This window comes from Vigna unguiculata, chromosome 7 (genome assembly GCF_004118075.2).
Source record: "Vigna unguiculata cultivar IT97K-499-35 chromosome 7, ASM411807v1, whole genome shotgun sequence".
NCBI lineage: Eukaryota > Viridiplantae > Streptophyta > Magnoliopsida > Fabales > Fabaceae > Vigna > Vigna unguiculata.
In genome coordinates, this window is record NC_040285.1 from 8,455,591 (window position 1) to 8,478,149 (window position 22,559).

At 32.2% G+C, this 22,559-nt stretch overlaps 2 protein-coding genes across 2 annotated transcripts; one reads left to right on the forward strand and one right to left on the reverse strand.

Moving 5' to 3' along the window:
• Positions 1-411: 411 nt before the first annotated feature.
• LOC114192312 lies at positions 412-5,968 on the reverse strand. Its single transcript, XM_028082001.1, has 8 exons — positions 5,655-5,968; positions 4,153-4,632; positions 3,075-3,237; positions 1,952-2,234; positions 1,746-1,818; positions 1,584-1,674; positions 1,410-1,489; positions 412-1,156 (listed from the first exon to the last, which is right to left on the reverse strand). Exons 1-8 carry the CDS (start codon positions 5,742-5,744, stop codon positions 908-910), a joined length of 1,509 nt encoding a protein of 502 aa, XP_027937802.1. The 5' UTR covers positions 5,745-5,968; the 3' UTR covers positions 412-907.
• Positions 5,969-16,926: 10,958 nt separating this feature from the next.
• Positions 16,927-18,943, forward strand: LOC114190252. The gene has a single exon (XM_028079062.1). The coding sequence runs from the start codon at positions 17,303-17,305 to the stop codon at positions 18,719-18,721; it is 1,419 nt and encodes a 472-aa protein (XP_027934863.1). The 5' UTR covers positions 16,927-17,302; the 3' UTR covers positions 18,722-18,943.
• The last annotated feature ends 3,616 nt before the right edge of the window (positions 18,944-22,559 follow it).

The following is a 22,559-nucleotide window of genomic DNA, read 5'->3' on the forward strand; positions in this document are numbered from 1 at the left end:
TAATTTAGTTTTTATTTAGTTCTCAAATATGTAAATATGTTTTACTTTACAACTTAACCACACATTTGTCTCTAAACTTCATAGTTTAATCATGTTAAACTGATTCAAATACAAATTTGTGTCAGATTGGTTCTTAGTATTATATCAGTAATAACATGGTCTCATATAATAACAAGATATTATCAGGAATTTTATAAAGATTTTGTTCTTTCAAAGACTACGGTATCATTGGTTTCTCACTTTTAAGAACCAAAATGATAATTTGCGTACATTTGGTTTGTCTTTTTGCTGTTGTCTGTCAAATCTACAACAACATTGCAGCAAAAAGAATGGCTACGAATTCAGTAAAAGATGAGAGTATTTTTGTCACTTTCTGGGGATTCTATGGAAGTCTAAATCATATACTGTATAAATTGGAATGTGAAACTTCAACCATTATTGTAGCACAAAATCAACCATTCTTCAACTTTGCATCAAGCAATTATTGTACAAGTATTGCTGTGTTTTTATGAGAGATGGAACAATGGATGCCAATCATGCCATACATGATACATGTCTATTCCTGTATGTATCATGGCATCAGAAAACAAAAACAAGAGTCCAGCGTGTCCAAACTTGTCTATACAATATGCACATTATATACAACCAGATACTTTCAGCGAATAGCTTAAACATATTTTTGGTCCTGAAAATACAACCTCTGTTGTTCCAAAAGTAAACACTGTTTCATTGATTTTTTTTTGTTTAAAAAATGTGCTTTTAATACTTGATGGAGCTTGTAAGGGAGTAGAAACGTATTACTCGTATTAAATATAGTGACCAAAAATAATTAAAATTTAAATGGAGATTAAAATAGAAAAAAGGTCATATTTTAGAGACCAAAATATGTTTAAGCCAATATTCTGTCTCAACTCCTCTGTTGAGGAGACTCTCCCAGATTGCTCTCAGTTTGTTCAGAAGCAGTCTGAACTTGATGAGCAACTGTAGAAGATTGATCTGGTGGCACTGCATCTTGGGAACCTTGCTGTTGATTTGACTGAGCAAGGGATCTCCTCCTCCACTTTAAAATCTCCATAAGAATAGAAGCTCCACACATTACAACTCCAAAGCCAGTGAGTGTAGCTAGTAGGATAGCAAGAACAGCTTGCATATGAATCTGCCATCTCAAATGTATGAAAATACATCACATTAGAAATATTTTTAATATGCAAATTTTAATTAGTGTTCTATCATTAAAACTGAAGGCTAACATGTTGAAATTATAAACATTTGGCTCACTGATCATGGCTCTAACAAATTTTGGTCACTACAATTCTTTTTTATAACATGATTTTTATTTGAATGCATATGTAAAAAATAGCATAACACAAAAATGTCCTGTAACTATGGTTTCAAAAGGAATTTCTTACCAATGAAAAGAAAAGATGCCCAGCAAGAACCACCAGACAAAACTGAACAGTTGCATAAATCCAAACATGATTTCTCCTCACTAAGAAAATTTTGGAGGAATTAGTTCTATACTATATAATAACAAAGGAGGAGTTCAAGTACACAGAGTTGTCTAAAAGTAGAAAAAGCTCTACCCATTGTTGTTGCTGTCATGCTTGCAAGAAGACCCAATATACAAGAAAATGGGAGAGACATGGCAATAGAACCGGATCCCATATTAGACACCTGTCCATTGATAACATCAGGAATTTACATTGGCTAAAGGGAATATATTATCTAACAGTAGTTGAACTTACAAGAAGCTGCTCCAGAAAACAAAAGTAAGCCAGCATGTTGATAACAACAAGAACGGGAGCATCCTGCCAAACCCTATAAAAAATTTGCGTTATGTTGGAAAACATACTGAAAGAAAGCCAGAGAAAGGGCTAAAAGAAGTTAAGCTTCCTCTAAATCACGAGAAAGTTATGATACCACTAAAATTGATGTCAAGTTATGATGATACCTATAATGAGAAGCGTCTGACCCCAGTATGTTATGGGCCTGACCGTTTTGAACTCGTAAAAGAGTGACAGGTAGATTCTGAACCTCTTCCTTGCACACATCACATGTTCTATTACCTTTAATGGTAAACCATTTGACTGCACACTCTTTGTGTGCCAATGAAAGCTCACCTTTGCAGCTACACTCCAATTTAAAAGTATCAGCACCTTCTCCAAGTTCAACCATACAAATTCTACAAACAGCTTCTTCTTCCGGAATATCTTCACCACCATCCTCATTGTGAACTGAAACAAAATACTCTAGTAAATAAAATTGCCATCGAAGGAACTTAATCTAGAGGTTCAAGCCAAGAACGGATTTCTTTGGATTTGGAAATTAGCAACATTGTCAAAGCCACCACTTAGCCCTGGAAAATAAGTTTGTGCAGCCAAAGAGAACATATAGCAACTCAGAATTCAGAAAGAACACAATATATGTGTATGCGTATGCATATGAATATGTGTATGCATGTATGTATATGATAATACATAGGTATATATAATATATATACACACACATACATACATACACACACATGTAACTGGAAAGGTTAAGACAGCTGAAGCAGGAGATTGAGTAGGATGACAATGGAAACATGTAACAGTTCCTAACAGTTGAGTCAGCAAAATAACTTCAGTTTATAAATCTATTTTGTAGAATAACCAAACCCAAAATATTAAGTGTCATATACACAAAGCAGATTGTATTTTGCATTTAAATCAGTGATTCAAAGATACTAAATAATAAAACAGAAATGCTAGCAATACAGTCTATCACTGGGGGAATTTTGTGAGTCCCACCGAACACATAGGCCTGCTCTCTTTCTGGTGGGATCCACATGAAATTTAACAAATAATATAGTAGTTTTGTAAATAAAATGTTGTTAGCCCTTCTCATCTTTGAAATACTTGGAACTGAGACAGCCATTTGCAGTTGTCAGTTGATAGTTATAATGAGTATAACAAACAAACATCTCTCCATCTCCGTCTGGCATATAGTTTAGTTTAATCGAGATTCGTAACACATTGTTGAGGATTCTAAGGTTAACATATCTTTCATAAAGCAATTTTGAAAAGAAATGTTACCAGTATCATGAATTGGAGATGTCATAGGTGTTGCGGCGATTTTATCATCCACTCGTAATGTGGTCGGAACTATACGAAACATACCAGGTACGGGTGAGCTACCTTCTTTGTTAAGCATAGGTACTGAACGAGAACGATGAATTGGTAATTTCATTTCAATCTCCTGTAAAATGAAGTAAAAAACAGACATAATCATGTAAGTGAGGACCAAATTATCAGAGATAAAAAATGTCCTATGATGATTTGGAACATAATGTAGAATTTTTATTTTATAGCTTTAACATATCAAACTGTAGTGTTGCAGACTTCAGAGTAACATGAAGGAGATATGTAGCACTGATGAACACGTAGTCAATTGAAGGGGATGTAGCACTGATAAACACTTTAAAAGATACATCTTTTGAAGAAAGCTACATAGTCAATTGGATTGTATGATTTATGTTAATTTGATCCAAGTGACACCGATACTAATAATGAAGATTTTTAGGCGTTGCTTCGTCAATCATGATTTCTTCACTAAACGACTATAGGAAGCAAAACAAATCAGCTCAGTCAACTGTAGCACAAGAAAAATGAAACGAAACCATCATTCAAAATGTTAATTAAAAGAGTAGCACGTGTTACTGCTTATTGCTGTGCGTGAAAAATCTGTGAGGTGTACAAATAGGTTTAATGGATACTAAATATTTTTTTATGATGATGCCAAGATATAAGTGACAGATTCAAATATAAGGGTTAGTTGAATAAATCTGAAATACCATGTTAAACAAAATTGAAAGGATAACTTAAAGCAAAACCATCCGGAAAGAACAATCTTTAATGATGCACGCTAACATCTGTTTGGCATTTTCAAGTTTAGTCCATTGAACAACAAAGAAGAAAACTGACAGTTTAGAGTAAACACACATACAATCATGTCAGAAAACCTGGTTTCATGAAAACAAAGCATCACTACAAATATCCAAGGAAGAACGGGTTCTTTTCACAATTATTTTGACCATTTATTTTTTCAATATGCTAATTACCTATATAAAATAATTACAATGTAACATGTTGCGTTAATTGTCAAGCTACTCACAACTGTTTCTGCATAAGCCATGTTCCCGCCATGTACAGACCCAGGATTTGAATGAGCAATTGGGGTTACGGGTAAAGATGACGTTTTCTTCCCTCTAGGAGTGACAAGAGATAATGTCCTTGAAAGAAAAGGCCTTTTTGGTGCCACTGTTGCTGATCCTCCAAGTGCTAGGAAAGCAGCCTTTTCAATCTCCGAACTTGTGTTACGAAATTTAAAACTGAGTTTAGGAAGAAAGGCTTTAATATTTGATCTACTTTTTGATGAAGAGGGACCTGGGGATTCTTTGCTTCTTGGGTAAACAGGACTTGGGCAAGGGGAAAAAATCACTCTTCTTGGAGGTGGAGTTAGAGGCATGTTTATCCTCACATAATCTTCTTTCTGTTCCTCCTGAGATACTGCAGGTATATCCACGATCAGGTTTTGCCTTGTCCCATGTTGATCTCTTGGAAATTCCTCTGTTATTTCAGATGATGCTGGACCCTGTGTACAAACAAGCAGAAGAAAACTTTAGTAAGAGTAGAAAAGGAAAAGATTTCCTCATTGAGCTGCAATGTAATAAACCGTAGTGATACACAAATATATCAGAAATTTAGCCGGAGGATAGTTTAGTTAAAAGCCGGGTTTCAATTTAACTAATTTTCAAACAATATCATGGTGTTGAAAATTTTTCCCTTCTTAGAAGGAAGTGCTTAAGCATATGGTGCATTAGTTAGCATAGGGGAGATACAGAGAAGAATGAAATCAAAGTAAACTGAATTCTTATAATCTTAATACTTGATTAACTTTACAAGAGGGCTTTGTAAGACCAACGACCATACAATTCATCAAACAATTGGCATTCATGAAAAAGTGTAGCAGCTTTCACAAATCTGAAAAGATGAACAAATCATAGTAGTCACAAGAACTATACTACTTGAAATTCCACATTGCATAAATCCGGAGACAAAGATCCAGAAAGAAAATTCGAGGATCATACAATTTTCAGTGTCAAAGATCTGCCCCCAATTTGTAAGAAATAATTCATTTTTGAGCAGGAAAATACAAGTTACTCAATTGAATAGCTTGAAACATATGAGCATGTTAACAAAAATTATGAAGGGCAACATAGCTTGTAGTATCTTGTCTGCTGTATTCAAAATTCAAATTCAAAGCTTATTTTAAAGCTCTAAAGACTAAATTTTCAAAACCAAATTTTCAACCTTTACCTGAACCCAAATGCCCCTCTCTTCAATAAATTCATATTTCAGCTTTACGTGTACAACACACAAGTATGTTGGCTTACCAACAACAACTAAAGATAAAAAGACTGCAAAACCAATTGGCCATGCATGAACAGCCTCAACCTATGACCAATGATAGATAAACAAAAGGCAAGAACGTATATTAAGGCAGAAACAGAACACCCACAACCACAACCTTCAATTGAAGTCAAGAAAACAAACAGAAAAGGTTAGTACAAAGCAAGAAAAGAATAGAAACATGAGAACAAGTGAAGGAAGGACCTTTTGAATTGGGGTATCAGTTCTACTTCCAGTGGTGCCATGGCCTTGGTTATTTTTGTGGTTGGAAGAGTCTGTAGCTTCAGTTGCCATGTTCAGTGGGGAACCCACCAAACCAAAGAGACAAAAAAACAACACAGGTTTGTGCAGAACAGTTGAAATTGAAACAAATGTTGGTTTTGCAGGAAAGATAGGTGAAACCTTCCCTGGATCATGGAAGAAGAAAATTGGCAGAAGAAAAGCTCAGAGAGAATATAGTAAAGAGTGGAGAAGAGAAGCACCATGGAGCCAGGTTGTGGTGTAAGCTTGAAGCAGACATGTTTCATATTTTCCCAATTTAATACATAATACATGTCATACATATTATAATACAAAAAACAATCATTTTATCATGTTTTATTTATTCATTTATTTATTACTTACTTGATCATGTTATTTCACATTAAAAATTATTTTCTATTTTTGATTATTTTTATCTTTCATCTTAAGGTGATCAGATATCATTTTCATAATATATGGACGGCTAAAACATTATTTTTATTATTTTTTTTGTTTGAAGTTCGAAGTCAAATAAGAAACACTTTTTTGTTGTTGGAACAAATAGAAAATAGATTAATAGAGTTCTTCGCTTATTAACATTAATTATACATATTAAGATTTTAACAAAACAAACCAACCCCAACATTTTTTAAGTGTATTGGTCACTGTCTTCTATTTTATTTTATTTTAATATTATACCCAGCTACATTCCAACAAGAAATGTAACCTCCCAACATTGTTTTTAGAGGAGGAAGAATATAATTTTGTATATATTTGAGAAGTTAATTTTTTCGATTCTCAGTTCTGAGATATTTTTTTATTACCGAGAGTGAGTAATATGTAAATTGTAAAACGATTTTTTCCGTATTTTGTATAATTTACCTAATAATTTAATATTGGTATTCATAAAAATTGATACTATTATTGAGTACGTTCTATTCTATAGGTGTATTTTTGTTTTGATTAACCGTTAGAGGAAGCCAAATTCTAATAATAATAAAAATAATAATATTAATAATAATAAAATATGAATGGTAGTTTTAAAGTGGAAAACTAAAAAGTCAATGTGGTGATGGTGCTGTTTTATTATCTGTGGTCGAAGAGAAGCATACCACATATATTCACTCAAGTGGAGACATTTTAATTAGTGCAAGTAGACTTACCGCAATAACAACATCATAACAATACTTTTTAGAAATCTTATGCTACTCCTATTTAATATTATATCCTTAAAACATTAAATATATTTATTTTTAACTAATATTTACTTTATAAAATTCTTAAAATTTGATGAAATGTGGTTCAACATTCTAAAATATTCTAAAACTTAATAAAAAATAATTTTACTAAACATATTCGGTAAATTTTGTACTTGAAGGTTTTTTCGTTTTAAACTTTGCAATTATTTGAAGTATATATATATATATATATATATATATATATATATATATATATATATATATATATATATATATATATATATATATATATATATATGAATTTGCTAATTATAAACTTGATTTATTTGCAAAGAAATAATTTTTTTTAAAATATACTTCCTGTAAGGCCCATTAATTTCTGGTCCCTTTTTTCTGCCCTACAGCAGTTGGGTCTAGAGGCTGACCCATTGGATAAATACCAAATTCGTGTTGTCCTAATCCACATTTGTCTAATTTTCATAAACAGACATAAAACTGTGCCGTCACACTCCACTGCCGTAAGGAGCTCTGCTAGGGTTACGTTTTCCCGATCGAACAGCGCTCAACTCCGTTTCCATATCCTACGTAAGTCTCCTTCCAACCTCGCTCATAGTTCTGTTACAGTTTCACTGGATAACCCATTTTTCCCCCTGTCTCTCGTCTTTTTTCCAGCACTTAGAGTCGCTCTTGGTATTGCCGTTCACCGCTGTTTAAGATTGAGGTCTCGTGCTAGTCTTTTCCCAGGTAAGGGAAGCTAGGACCTTCTGTTATTTTTGTTTTCCGCTGTTTTGGACGTCTTTTCGGGTTTGTATGGGTTGATGGGTGCTGTGTCCGTTTTGGGTCGATTTAAAACATGTTTTGGATTGTGGTCTTGACTGCTGTATGGGAAAACAGTGGTGAGTACTGGTTTTCTAGCCCAAGCGAGCTAGTCTCGCCTAGGCAAGATTATCAAGGGCTCGCCCAGTCTTTTATTGCGCGATATGTCGCCTAGGCGACGCGCGTTCTTTTTGATCGAGGAATGCTCTCGCCTAGGCGAGAAGGGACTCGCCTGAGCGAGACCTCGCAGGATTCTCTGTTCCCCTCGTCGCACCCTCGCCTAGGCGAGATGGGACTCGCCTGAGCGGGAGGGTCCTCTCGCCTGAGCGAACCTTGTTGGTTTGAGCAAGGCAGCGAGCGAGTTTGATGTTGTTGTTGAATGGCTCACTGATGTGTGGCTTACTTGCATGATCTAAAATGCTTTACTAAAGGGGTTACTTGATGATGGCATGATTAATATATGAGTTTGAGATGGAGATGATATGTTATTTTATTATGTATGAATTGAAAGGCATGAGTTGCATGATTTGTTGCTTATGCATGATATTAATGTTATGAAAGTTCTTGATTGGTGGGTGAGGCATGTATAAAGTATGAGTAGGGCATAATTCCAAGACTCTCGTAGTGAGAGATCTTGGTGGCGCCTCATCTGCTGGACGTAATTCCACGGACCCTCTTAAGGGGAGTCCCTGGTGGTGCCTCGACAAAAGGACGTAATTCCACGGGGGTCGTGGTGGTGCCTCAGGGCCAGGGCGTAATTCCACGAAGGCCACGTGGTGGTGCCTCCTGTAAGGGTATAATTCCACGAAGGCCTCGCGGTGACGCCTCATTTCTAGGACATAATTCCACTGTCACGTGGTGGTGCCTCATTAAGCGTATCCGGATAGTCAAGTCTTGGAGTCTCATATATTTTGATAGCTTTGGTATGATGCTTGTTATTTATGCTTGGCGTGGAAATTTCTTGTGAACTGTTATAAAATGAGATTCCTTTACACTAGCTTACCCTTTGTTTGCTTGTATGTTGTGCGTGGTTTTCTCTATTGCGATGATCATCAACCTTGTTGATGTGAGCAGATGTGAGAACCCCTAACAGTGGTAATGTTGATAGGGATGCTGCAACTTGATGGTTTGGACAGGGTCGAACCCATTGTGGGGCCCACTACTGAAAGATTTTATATTATTTATACTCTTATTGTTGAACAAGGCCTCGCGCTTTTATTTGTTTTCTTTCCGTACTTTTCTAGTTGGGCCATATGGGGCCCCTTTTGTTGTAATCTGGGTATGGCCAATGTATCGTATACTTTCATACCTAATGAAGTTTCATTTATCGAGGTTATTCAGTTTTTGGGACGTTACCCTTCCGCTATAATTACATTTTTTTAAACATACTTAAGATATAACTATTAACTTGTTTCTTGTGACTAACAAGTGGTTATAAATAACTTATGTATTTGAGATTTGTTATGTACGTATAAATTAATAAAGGTTTAATTAAATTTTAAGTATTTCATAAATTTAGATATTTTAATTGAAGTTTTTTTTAATGGTTGGAATTGTCTCTTTCTTTTTTTAGTTTTTAATTTATTGATCCACTTGTTTATTTTTTTTTAATCCTTTTCAATTTGTTGATTAAGTCATTCTTAAAAGAAAAAAATGAGTAGATCAGTAACTTAGAAAGGATAAGAAAAAAAAAATTATTTGAGTTGGAGACAAAGACAACAAAATTCAAACACAAATATACATAAATAAATAAAATTAATAAAACCGAGACTTTTAAGAGAAAATCAATTGAAAATAACCTAAATTATAAAACCTTTAAAACTTAAGTAAATCATTAATAAAAGTGTTTGAGGTTGCTAACTTGTATTAGTCCATGGTTCTAAAGAAGTAACTAACTAAGATATAATTATCATTTTTTTTGTTTGTCTTTTTAAATATAATATATATTTATTGCTTACTTACTCTTCCTGAAAAGAAAACTATTAGATATAAAGTTAATTAATCTTATATATATATATATATACATATATATATATATATATATATATAGTTTTTTCTAAATTTAATTAATGTCTTTTAATTGATTTTTTTTCCAAAATTAATCATTAGATTTAAAGTCATTTTCACATAAAGTATACACACAAAAGTTTATATTAATCTAAAATTATTGATCCTTCATTTATATCGATCAATTAACATGATATATTTTTATAAAAATATACTAAAATATAAATCATTTAATCACCATAATATTATTGTTTGATATTACATTAAAGTTTGATGTTAGTTTACTTTGAGCTTTTGTTTGTTAGGTTAGTCAATTAATTTTTCATAGTGTTAGGTCATTACAAGAAAATTTCGTTTTGGTAGTATTTTTTTTGTATAAATTAAGTATGTTTTTAATCTTGAACTTTGATTTTAAATTGAATTTCGTTTCTATATAAAATTTTGATATATTTTGGTTTTATAATTTTAAAAATGAATGGATATAGTCTTTTTAACCAATTAAGTTAATTTTTTTTATGAGTCAAATGTATTTCCTAGCGGATATTAATGCATTGGAAATCCTCCTTATCTCAAACGTTTTTGGTCCCCTAAAAATGAATGATACAAATTCCATACTCAATAATGTTTGTAAGCATTATTAATCTTTCTTGTATCAAGTGTTATCGGTCACGGATCTTCAGTCAATATTTTTGGGTGTCAAAATTTTGGTTGAATTACTCTTTTGATTCATTTTTTTGTCCAAAAATGGCAAATTGCTCCTCTAGTTTTTTTAAGCTTCAATTTGGTCCCGATTTTTTAAGAATTTACGTACTTTGATCTTTTTCGTTAAATTCTATAACAAATTGTAGAAAAAATGCCACGAAATATTAAAAATTCTAGCAGTGAAAAAACATGATTTGAAGGAGTGACACTCTCAAACATATGAGGTTATTCTACATAGGCTTCTTCTTCAATTAAACCACTCAAAAATGTGTCTTTTACATTTATTTGATATATCTTCATTTTATTAAAGTTAGCAAATTGAAAGTAAAATTCGTATTGAATTTATTTTAGACTATAGCATAAGTTTCAACATAGTTTATACCTTAACCTTTGGCCATAAGTATAACTTTGTTCATCCAAATCTTACCTTTTTCATTGAGCTTGTTCTTAAAGACCCGTTTAACTCCTACCAATGACTTGTCTTTTGGTGTACAAAGAAGCTTTCATATATCATTTATTTAGAATTAGTCCAATTATTCTTGTATAGCACCATCTCTCGTCATCTAATGCTTTGTTAACATTTTTCAATTTTATGTTGGAGATGGAATGATGATCTTCTTCTTGTACCTTATGTGGGATCACTTATGATTACTTATGTTGGATGATACTTTATCATGTGTGAGTTTCATTTAATTAGTTCTCTTTGGTGCTCATAGACATTTTTGGTTGATCTTTTCGCACTTTCTTATCTCATGTGTTATTCAATGAATTCATATAGCAAAAGATTCATCAAATTCAAATAATTACACATCAGGCTTATAATTATTAAACTTTTCATGTTTTGTTTGGTGTTCAAGATAAAAAATTTGTAATAAAAAAGGATGGAAATAATATATGTTAACATAATTCATAAGGAGTCATTCCAATTGATGGTCTAAAATAAATTACATTTTGCAAATAACATACAATATTTACTACTTCAACTCAAAAGTGATAAGAAGTAGTGTGGATGAAGATTCATTTTTTCCCTCCATAACACCATTTTATTGACGTGTTTTTAGAATTGAAAAATTATGGTTGATACCATGGTTTTCAAAAGAAAAAATTGAAAGTTTTTATTTTAAATTCTCATCCATGATGGCTTCTTATTGAAACAACAAATAATCCTTCTTTGTTTTTAACATATTTGCTGAATTTATAAAAAGACTTTCAAAGACACATCCTTGAAGGTTAAGAAAAAATTTCACCCTTGTTCATATAATATAAGTATATACTATGATTAGACCATTATCTTTTACCATTGATAAACATAATTCTTATCGAACTCAATAAAACCAAGTATAACAACTTTATAAGTCTTTGTGTGAAAATCTTATTTGTACTTTTGAAGAAATTTTTAACTTATTTGCCTTTTACATGCGCTTCATGGAGAAGTGATTTTGAAAAATATGATTGGAGAAACTCTTACAAGATTGTGCTTTTGCAATTTTGAGATTAACCTCAAGCTTATATGACTTCACGTTTTATGTCAAATCTAATTATCTTCTTTGATAGACATATGGCACGAGACCTTTTGAATTGATATTTCATCTAATTCAATCTTGTATAAATTACCTTTTTGTTGGAAATAAATATCATAATCTTATCATACAGTACAAGAAAATCATTAAATAGTAATCAATTTTAGAGACCAAAATAATTAGTCAATATTGACTAAGTTAGATATCACTTTATAAACTAAAAATTATCGGTATCTAAGACAATTTTTATTATGAATAAAATCTTATCATTGGTTTGTAAATTAAAGTCTAAATTGGTCTCTAACATTAGTTACAAAAGTTTAACCACTTGTTATTATTGATTCTAATATTATTCTCCAATTTTAAATTAGAGACCAAGGTTTAGCTACCAAGGTATGTGAATTTCCTTGATGTTTTTTTTTTAAAGTATTACAAATGTCAATATATTTATAAATATCCTACTAAAATACTTACAAGTCAATATTATTTAATATAAAAATTGCAAATTTATAATGAAAAACCAAATTAGTATATTTATTAAATATTAAATAACAAAAAGACTAATTTTTTTATAAATACAAATTTTAGCTTGTGTTTATTTTTTAAGATGGATTTGGAGAGTAGATTTTAATGGATTTGAGGGGAAAGAGGGATCAAAATGAGGTCTATGGATTAAGAAAAAGATTATGAGAAATGGAGAGGAATAAGAGGAAAACTTATGAAATAATTGGGTGATGTCATGGATTTGATATAATAAAAAAATGTTTTATTTGATAAAATTGGATGACCATCATTTTACCCTTGTTCATACAAGTAATTTAAAATAAAAGGTAATTGTGTAAATCATGTTAAAATGAAATGTGAGTTATTATTTAACATAAAAAAAAGTTAAAATTGATGATTTTATATTGAGATAAAATAGGATGGTTAAAATTTGAGTTAAAATAAATTGGTAGAAATTTAGTTGAAATAAATTATGGGTAATTAATTTAAAATAAATTAAGTGATAGTTTCTATATCTGGTTGTTGTTGTTATTATTATTATTATTGGTGATCCTTCCATGCCAATAGTCCATATTGCTCATGAGTCGATGTCCAAGGAACTTTAAATAAATTTTCTCCCTTCACCCTCTAGGGTACTTTTTAAGAACCAAACTATAACGGAGCACATGCTCTAAAATGGACAATATCTCGGATGAGGGGTGATTGACTCTAACGATGTCACTTAACGGACTTGGGATTGAAACATTGGCGCCCACCATGGGGTAAGAAACAATGTTCTAGAAGAATATTCAATTCTCTTAAGCCCTCCATTTGGGATGAACCCTTACTCCCCTTACATCTTGATTAGGGGACTTATGTTCCTACCACACCCAATAGTTCCATATCGCTTAAGAGTTGAGGCCTAAGCCAATTTAAATATTTTTTCCACCTTTCGATACGTCTTTTAAGGACAAAACCATGTCGAAACACAGACTCCAAAGCGGATAATACCTAGATGGGAAGTGATTAACCTTAACGATGTCACACGACGAACTTGAGATCAGAACAATTGGCTTTTCTTTCACTAGTAACTCCTTCAGAGACCCACCCCCACCACCCATACTAGTGAGTGAGGCCAACACTTCCACCAGCAACACCAACTACAATTACCACCAACACAACACCAAATAGACCTAAGGCCATCAAAACCACCAGCATGCACCACTTCCACCACAAAAACGCATAACACTTTGAACTGCGACCACCACAATAACACAAAGCGTAGCCATCAATGGGGCACCTCCACCACCATGATCAAGCACTAACCCCACACAACCAACAAGCATCAAATCACTAATGAAATCACCATAGCCAAGAAAAATACAAGAATTGATTCTTCTTAAAATGTAGAGAGAGGAGAATCGAATATCCATTCCAATACATGAATTCAAGACCGATGATAATTGATTCTCCAATGTGCATGACTTGATTATATGAGGGTAATTAGGTCAAAACTATCACTTTCTTCACAGATCTCTTCACCGCACAAAGGAGCTCTCACCTCACCTATCTTGCATTTCTATTCTCACATTTGTATAAATACATTGATATAAACACATGTAATACTCGCTTTTCCATATGTAAAAACAGTAAATTATCTTAAACAAATACATGCTTTTGTAACAATAATTTTTTAAGGAATAATTAATTATTAAATACCTTAATAATTATATGCCAAAGTATAAATATATTACATAAGAATTATAACTCAATTTAAAGGTGTGAATTAAAAAAAAACGTTTATAAAGAAACCAATAATAAATATATGCATAATTTTGTAATTATATAATTTCATAATTTTAATCTACTTATAAATATTTTTTTTCTTACTTTTATGTCAAGTTCTTCTTAAATGAATTGTTATAATATCTACTCCTATTAAAAAAAATTTATTTTCCTTTTGTTTTGAACCGAACTTAAATGGAAGCAGCTAAAGGGGAGTGTGGGTTTGCTAATGTTCAATCATAGCACCTATTTATTAAGTTAGTTCAATGTTCACTATCAGCCGCGTGAGTTTTAGAAAAAAATCCTTCAAAACCCCTTTGCATCCTCTTTTATCCCTTTTTAGTCCCATAATAAAGTTTCCAATATAGATGACATTTTACTTTCAAATTTAAGCATCTTAAAAAAAAAAATTTACTTGTAGAAAGAAAATTTTAAAAATTATTTATTTATTATTGTACAAGTAAATAAAGAAATATATCACGAAAAAAGTATATATAAAAGAAAAAGATTAAGTAGATTTGTACTTGTAAAAGGTTTATGTAATTGGAGAAATCAGTCCAGCCTTTGACTAGCACAACTTCAGTTACTCGAACTTATACTGTTAGGTTTAAATGTTCAATCGAGTATTTTTTTTTCTTTTCTATTATAGACCGGGGACCACTCTTTCCATTTTGTAATTATTAGGAATTAGTTTGTAATCTTAAATGGTCAAACAATTAATAATTTGTGATAAAAGATAATCGGTTGAAAAAGAGTAACCTTATGTTTGAAACGAGGGATTTACACAATTTTAGGAAATTAAGGAAATTAAAACATTTAATAATTAAATTACTAATTGAATTCTCCTCATTTCTTAAATAATTAGGATAAATGATTGAAATATCTTAAATTATCTTATTTGAATCAAACAAATTAATTTTTATTTTAGGGTGAACTTAACTTTACCTTTGAGTATAACTTATATTTGATGACTTTGGTGGAATTTCGGTTCAACTTGACCTTTGATGTTAGTTGGACTAGCTCGACCTTCAACAAGACAATAAATTTATCTTCCATTTTTATTCTAACAATCTTGTTTTAATAATCTTCATTATAGAAATTAATTTTTCTATTACATATGTAGTTCTTTGAAATTTAAGAAATAGCTTCTATAGTTAAACAATTGAATCATTAGTATCATGATTCAGAATATATTTGAAGGAGTTGAACATGTCGTGATTTCATCCTCACAGATAGTTTCCTTTTTATCACTTTTAAAATATGAATTTGTTTTTTTATTCTTCACCGATATACATTTTTTTCTAGTTTAGAACTAAAAAATAATTTATCATAATCTAATAAAAAATTGAGAGATAAATATTAAAAGAAAAATTCATGATAATCAAGCCATAATTAAAAATCAATTATAAAAAACACAGTACAATATATTTTTTTCTATATTCATAAAAAAATTAATATACAAAAGGCTCATGAGATAAAAAGATAATATTGATTATTAAACTAATATTTCTTTATCAAGTGAAACAGAAGAGATGTACTTCATTTTTTTTTTTCAAAAATGACTTTAAAAATAAAAAAGTAAAGATAAAAGTTAAAGATGAGAATAAGAAACTTAAAAGACAAACAAAAAATATTTTAATAAATTTTTTATTCTTTATTGTATTGTGATTTCAGATTTTATTATTAATTCATTAAATATTATGATTTATAAAAGAAATAAAAATATTTAATTTAATTCTCAAAAAATTTTAAAATGCTATACATAATTTAAAAAAAAATCATAACTGTTAACTACATAAATTAAAAAAAAAATTAAAACTTTTGGAGGGCCTCCTCCTGTCCCTTATGCTCCGCCCTGCTCAAATCCTTTTGATTTATTTACTGGTTTTTATATTTTTTAAATATTTAATTAATATTTTGAATGGTAAAAAAGGTCTGGAAGCATATATGAGTATATCCGTGGAGATAAAACAAAAATATCATATCTATTATTAGATATGAAGATAAAAATGAAGATAAATTTTTTTTCTTTGAAAATAAGGATGGATAGTCAAATCCATGTTCACTACTCCACATTAACTATCTCGGTAATCAAACAAAAGCATTAGTAATACAAAGAAAAATGTTTTTCTAACCTATTTGCATTAGTTGACAACTTAAAGTATTTTAATTAAATGAAAAAAATAATTCTTGTATTTATAGGAAAAGAAAAAATAAAAAATTTGAAGAGTAAAAAGTGGATGTAAAATTGTGTAAAAATTTGATGGGTAATAATAGCACCCTAATACAAAATATGGAATTAACAATAAATAGTGTGTCCTGTGGGAGCAAATAATCCGATGATAGAGTAGGACAAGAGATTATGATAGAATCTCAAGTCCTTAAAAAAGGCGACAGTGTTCACTTTAAAACAGATTAAGAAAATGCAAACGACTAACTTTAGGCACGCATCTTCAAATCCATTCTTTCATATCATCGGTTATTTACTCACATACACTATTTTTCAACAACTAAACCTCTTTAAGAATCTTCGAGCTGTAAATCCTTCACTAAAACAAAAGCTGTTAGTGATCTTAAAGCACAAGTTAAAGGACAAAAAAAGGAATCTCTATTTAAATAGTATCAAATAAACACTACTGCTACATTATTACAATTTATATCAATATTTTTATTTTTGATGTTCGGCGTGAGAACAAGAGAATAAGGAAGTTAGTTCCGTATGGTGCCACGTAAATCTAGATACAAGGTTCCCACATCGTGAAGTGAGTGCCACTGCTGTGTTGTGTCCCACCTTATTCTATGTGTTGGTTCCTCACCACTTTAACCCTTCCTTCAACATCTTCTTCCGAACAACCACAAACTTCCTTAACTCTTAACTGGGTCATGAAGTTACATCACATAAAGCAAAAATGTTCCTTAACTGGCTACTAGGCTCATCAAATTATCTCATGCGAAAAACCAGACAAGAGTGTCTTTGCATGCCTCAAATCATCCTTTTTTCCAGGTTTTACACTTTGTCTTGAATAGTTCATTGTCTTGTGACAAGATTCTGTGTCACTGTCACTTTCTGCAACTCCCTCTCATCTGTGACAACAGTTCCATGGATTCAAAGTCCTCCAAATTCCACTCTCTCACCGGTTCCTTAGCCCGTCACGTCTTCTTCCGCGCTTTGTTTCTCGCTTCTGCTGTTTCCCTTGTTTCCCTCGTTCGCTTCCTACCCACCCTCGAGTTGGGATCTTTGACCCCAAAGACCTACGTTGACTGCGTCGATCACTCAGATTCGCCTTCCCAAAACACCACTTTGACCGCTGGTTCCTACTTGTTCCAGAGCCGCATCCTCAACACCTTCTGGGGTTCCTTTGACTCCATCAAATGTCACAACCACACCGCTTTAACTTCCACCGTCATCGCCATTCTCAAGGCTAAACGCCTCCTGAACTATGGCGCCAAAACCCTCTGCATTGGACAAGGCTCTAACATCCTTGTCTCCACAATGCGACGGTTCGGATTCTCCACTGTTGTCGGTCTCAACACCAGTAAGAACTTTGCGTCCCACTTTGAGTACCAAGACTCGTCCTTTGACTTCGTCTTCTCCAAGGATGTGAACAACGTATCTGTCCCTGCGTTGCTGGTCCTTGAGGTCGAGCGCATTCTTAAGCCTGGTGGAATCGGGGTCTTGCTTGTTGGTTCCTCTTCTTCATCCTCGGTCTCTTCATTGATCACATCTTCCACTGTGGTGCATGTGGGTTTTGTTAATGAACTCGGCCTCGTGGTTTTCAAGAAAAGATCTGAAAACACAAACTCGACCTCCCTTTTCTATAACCGTGTACTTCCTGAAGATTGCGGTAGCGTTGCATTCACCAAGCCTTTGGTGGAGTTGATGGAGCCTCTCGCGGAGGAAAGAGCGAGAAAAGATGTCAAGTATGAGAGAAGTGTTTCCTATTTGCCAAACTTAGTGGATACTTCTAGTAGGAAGAAGCTGGTGTACATTGATATTGGGGTGAGGGAGTTGGTTAATGCAGATATCAATGTCAGTGATTGGTTCCCACCTTCTTATCCCATTCAGCTTAAGGCTTTCAGTGTGTATTTTGTTCATTACAATGCTTCTGTGTTGTCCTATGTGAAACGGCCTCGTGTCACCTTTGTTTATCATCCGGGGTTGGCTGGGAGGGTTGCTGCACACAATGTTGATATGGATCCGTTTTTGGGAGAGGAGGAGTTTGATTTCCTTAAGTGGTTTAAAGAAACAGTTCAGTATGCTGATTTTGTGGTTCTGAAGATGAGTGTTGGAGATGTTGAAATGAAGTTCCTTGCAGACATATTTGAGAGTGGAACCATATGCTTTGTTCATGAGTTGTTTCTTGGATGCTCAGAGAGTGAAGAAGGTAAAAAGGGAACTGTGAACAGCAGGGAACAGTGCATGGATATTTACAAGGGTCTTAGAAGCAATGGTGTTTATGTTCATCAATGGTGGGATACCAAATCGCATCAAGGGCCTCAAATGTCGTATATACAGTGATTGTTGCGTGAGAAATTGTATCTGCTTTGTGTGTTTAAAGTTCCAAAAATGCTTTATAAATGACCTTACTTTACTATTCTCCTCTGCAAATAAAGTGTGTGCTGCTTGGTTTTTCTTTTTATGAGTTTTATGGAACTTTCATTGAAGCATTGCATACTTGATTCATCAGAGGTTGTAAACATCCTCGTAATATGTAATTCTGTGTTTCTGTTTGGCTTTTGATCGGTAATGTGGCATAGTAATGTTATATTCTGATAGGAGTACCGTTTTCTATTTTAAACAAATAAGATCAGTGAGAAAAAGTTACAGAAACATTTAAAACTATTCATCTGACAAGTCATGTGCATATGCTTATTGTTGGGTTATGCAACGCATGCAAAGTAGTTTAAGTAATTTATGGAGTGCTTAACCAATTGTTAAGGAAACATGTGCTGAGTTACCTCATAAATCCTCAAGAGACATTAAAAAATTTGTATCCAGAGGTGAATGGTGGGTTTGAGGATGAAAGCTATTGAATAATAATTTTCTTAACAAAGGTATTGATTGAAAGTGGCCAATAAACCCTTTGGCTGAAACTAGAAAAATCCTACAGGAAAAGAAAAAAGTGATTGAGAAAGTTAAACACCATTATTGTGCCAACCCGAAAACATGGCCAGATACATGGGAATGCATTTCAATTTTTAATGTCATTAATTTACATTTCATCTCTATAATCTAGAGGTTGTTTCATGGATTTTCGCCGAACTGTGTCTGATTTGCGTTTTATTTCCTTGTCACTTTTGTTGGGAGCTGATATCTCTTTCCTTTGAGTTATTAAAACCCTTCTCTTTCTGATGTGAACAGTAAAATTGTAAGCAATTTCAAAATCAGATGAAAAAGTTGTTGATGATGATGCTGGGAGCATCATTTGGTGTTTCTCCATTGATTAAAAAGTTACTACAGACCAATTAGCACTAGCTAGGAAGCTATGTAGCAAAAAAGTGATTTGTTGTATGTGTATATACACACCTAAATTGGAAAAAAGTGACGACAATGCATGCATTTTTAGAAGGAAAAAATGAGGGCGACATTCAAGTCAATATTGAACTTGACTGCAAAGAAATACATGTATATGGCAGCAGCACTAGATAAATTAATTGATAAATAGAAGTCAAATGTGGAATCCATTTCCTACTGAATGACCCATCGAGTCAGATTGAGAAAGACCTAGTCAAAATAGTTCGAGAAACTGTTATACGTGGTTAGTTTGTTCTTGTTAGTATTTTGAAGCGGATAAGGAATAGTTGATAGGATAAATAAAATTGAGGAAATAATAGAATGTGTTGTGTGTTTTCCTTTAATAGTAGTGTACATGAATATATATATATATATATATATATATATATATATATATATATATATATATATATATATATATATATCTATATATATACCTCATATTTACTCATATGATTATCGTAAAAAAGGCTAGTTAAATTTGTGTAGAATGTTTCTAGATTTTTTTTACTTATATAAAATGTTATAGATTTTTACTTCCTATCTTGAACTTTTCTATAAAATTTTAGAATTTGCATTACATTTTAATAGTCATGTATTAGTGTTATCAAAAATCGGTTAAGGTGAAAATTGGTAGCGGTTTTATAGCTTGTCGCCACAACATGGTGGTGGTAGTGATGTAGATTTCTCATTAGTCCATAGTTAACTAGTGCATAACATAGATGGTAAAAAAGATTGTATTGTTAACACAACAAGTAATATTTTATGTGAAATTTTGTACTTGAATTTGGTTCTTGAATACTGAAAGATCATACAATAACATAATAAAATGAAAAAATATATATATCAGCCAACTAATTTTACGAGTAAACATGGGTTGATAACTGGTTAGATCATAAGCTAAATTTCTGCTCCACAGGCTTACTAAAAAAAACATAACAACTTTCCACTTAAAAGAAATTCAAAAAACCAATATCTACTAACATTCCCTCCCTTAAACTAAATGCTAAGAAAGACATTTAGTTTATTTTTTATGCTTCAATCACGTCTAGCATGCTCTCCAATTTGAGTGGTTTGGTCATTATATCAATTACTTGATTTTGTGTGTTGTAGTAGCTCACCTCAATGCTTTCATCTTAACAAGATCTTTTAAGAAATAAAATCTCACATATATGTGTTTTCTCATTCCTTGAAAAACTGGATTTTGGACAATTGAATAACAAAATTATTGACACATAAAGTCATAATGTTATTTTGATTTTTGAAATCAAGAGTCTCCATTATCCTTTTAATCCATATCCATATACATTGACAAACACAAGACACAACATCTATATATTCAGCTTTTGTTGTAGATAATGTCACCATTTGTTTTTCAGAAGGTCGTGAAACTGCTCCAAACCTTAAGAAAAACACAAATCCAGAAGTACTCTTCCTATCATTTATGTCTCCAGAAAAATCACTATCTGTATAAGCCATTATGTTTGTGCTCTCCTCTTTCTTATAGTATATGCCAAGCTCGGTAGCGTCTTTTAAGTATCTCAATATCCTTTTAGCTACAGGCGGTGATCCTTTGTTAGGTTGGTCATGAATATGCTAATTAGGGTAACTCCATCCATCAAGTATGAAGGAGAAGTAGTCAAGTACATGAGACTTCTAACTACTTATTTGAATAGAGTAACATCCATTTTGGCCTTGTACCATTCCTTGATAGTTTTATGCCAGAAACAATTGAATTTTGGACAACATTGCAAACCTTCATGTGAAACTGAGACAATACATCTTGAGCATACTTCTTTTGACACATAAAAGTTCCATGTGTATTATGCAAAATTTCAACTCCAAGAAAATACCACATCCTCCTCGATCAGACATGTCAATTCTAACATCATAAAACTTCTAAAATCATCACAATATGCTCCTATTATTTTCAGTGTATATTAAATCACCCAGATATAAACTCAATTAAAAGTTTACCTCCTTTTGTTGATTTTCTAAATAGCGTGTGTTCACAAAAACACCTTTCAAAACCATTACGTAGGGAATATGTTTCTATCTTGTTGTACTAGGCTCTTGGTTCTTGTTTGATCCCATACAATGCCTTATTTAGCTTGTATACCTTTTCTTTTCACCTATCTTTTCAAAACCAGTTGGTTGTTGCACATATATTCCTTCCTTCAGTTCTTCATTAAGAAAGGTGTTCTTCATGTCTTTGTTAAAAAAATTTACAGCCATGTTGAGTTGCTATAGAGAGAGTATTGTACGTATGGTATTGAGTTTTTCAATTGGTGCAAACACTTCAGTGTAGTTCACTCCATATTATTGTGTGTATCCCTTTGCTACCAACCTTGCTTTGAATTTGTCAATTTCTCCATTCTCTTTGAGTTTGGTTTTGAATATCCATTTAAATCCAATTGGCTTTATTCTTGTCGACAAATAAGACGATTCCCTTGTTTTATTCTTTTCTATTGTCTCCATCTCATTCTATGTTGCATCTCTCCACGTCTTGCTTTTAGCAACTTTTACAAATGTCACTAGATCATCTTCTGATGCCATCATTGCATTTATGTTGTCATAATCAATTATCCAAATAGGTTCTCTTCTACATACCTTTTAGCACTCCCTTCAACATGAATATTATGGGTTGGGATAGGAAACTCATTATATACTTGACCAGAGTTAGTTCTGGTATTTCCTGCACTCGGTATTTTTGCTACTTTTTTTTTTCTTGAGATTTTTTGCTTCATTCTACTCAAGTTGTTCCTATGTGTCACTCATATAAGCTTCATTTTCTCCCGAGTCCAAAGCGTCTTACTAATTTTTTGTTTCATTCTACTTCTAG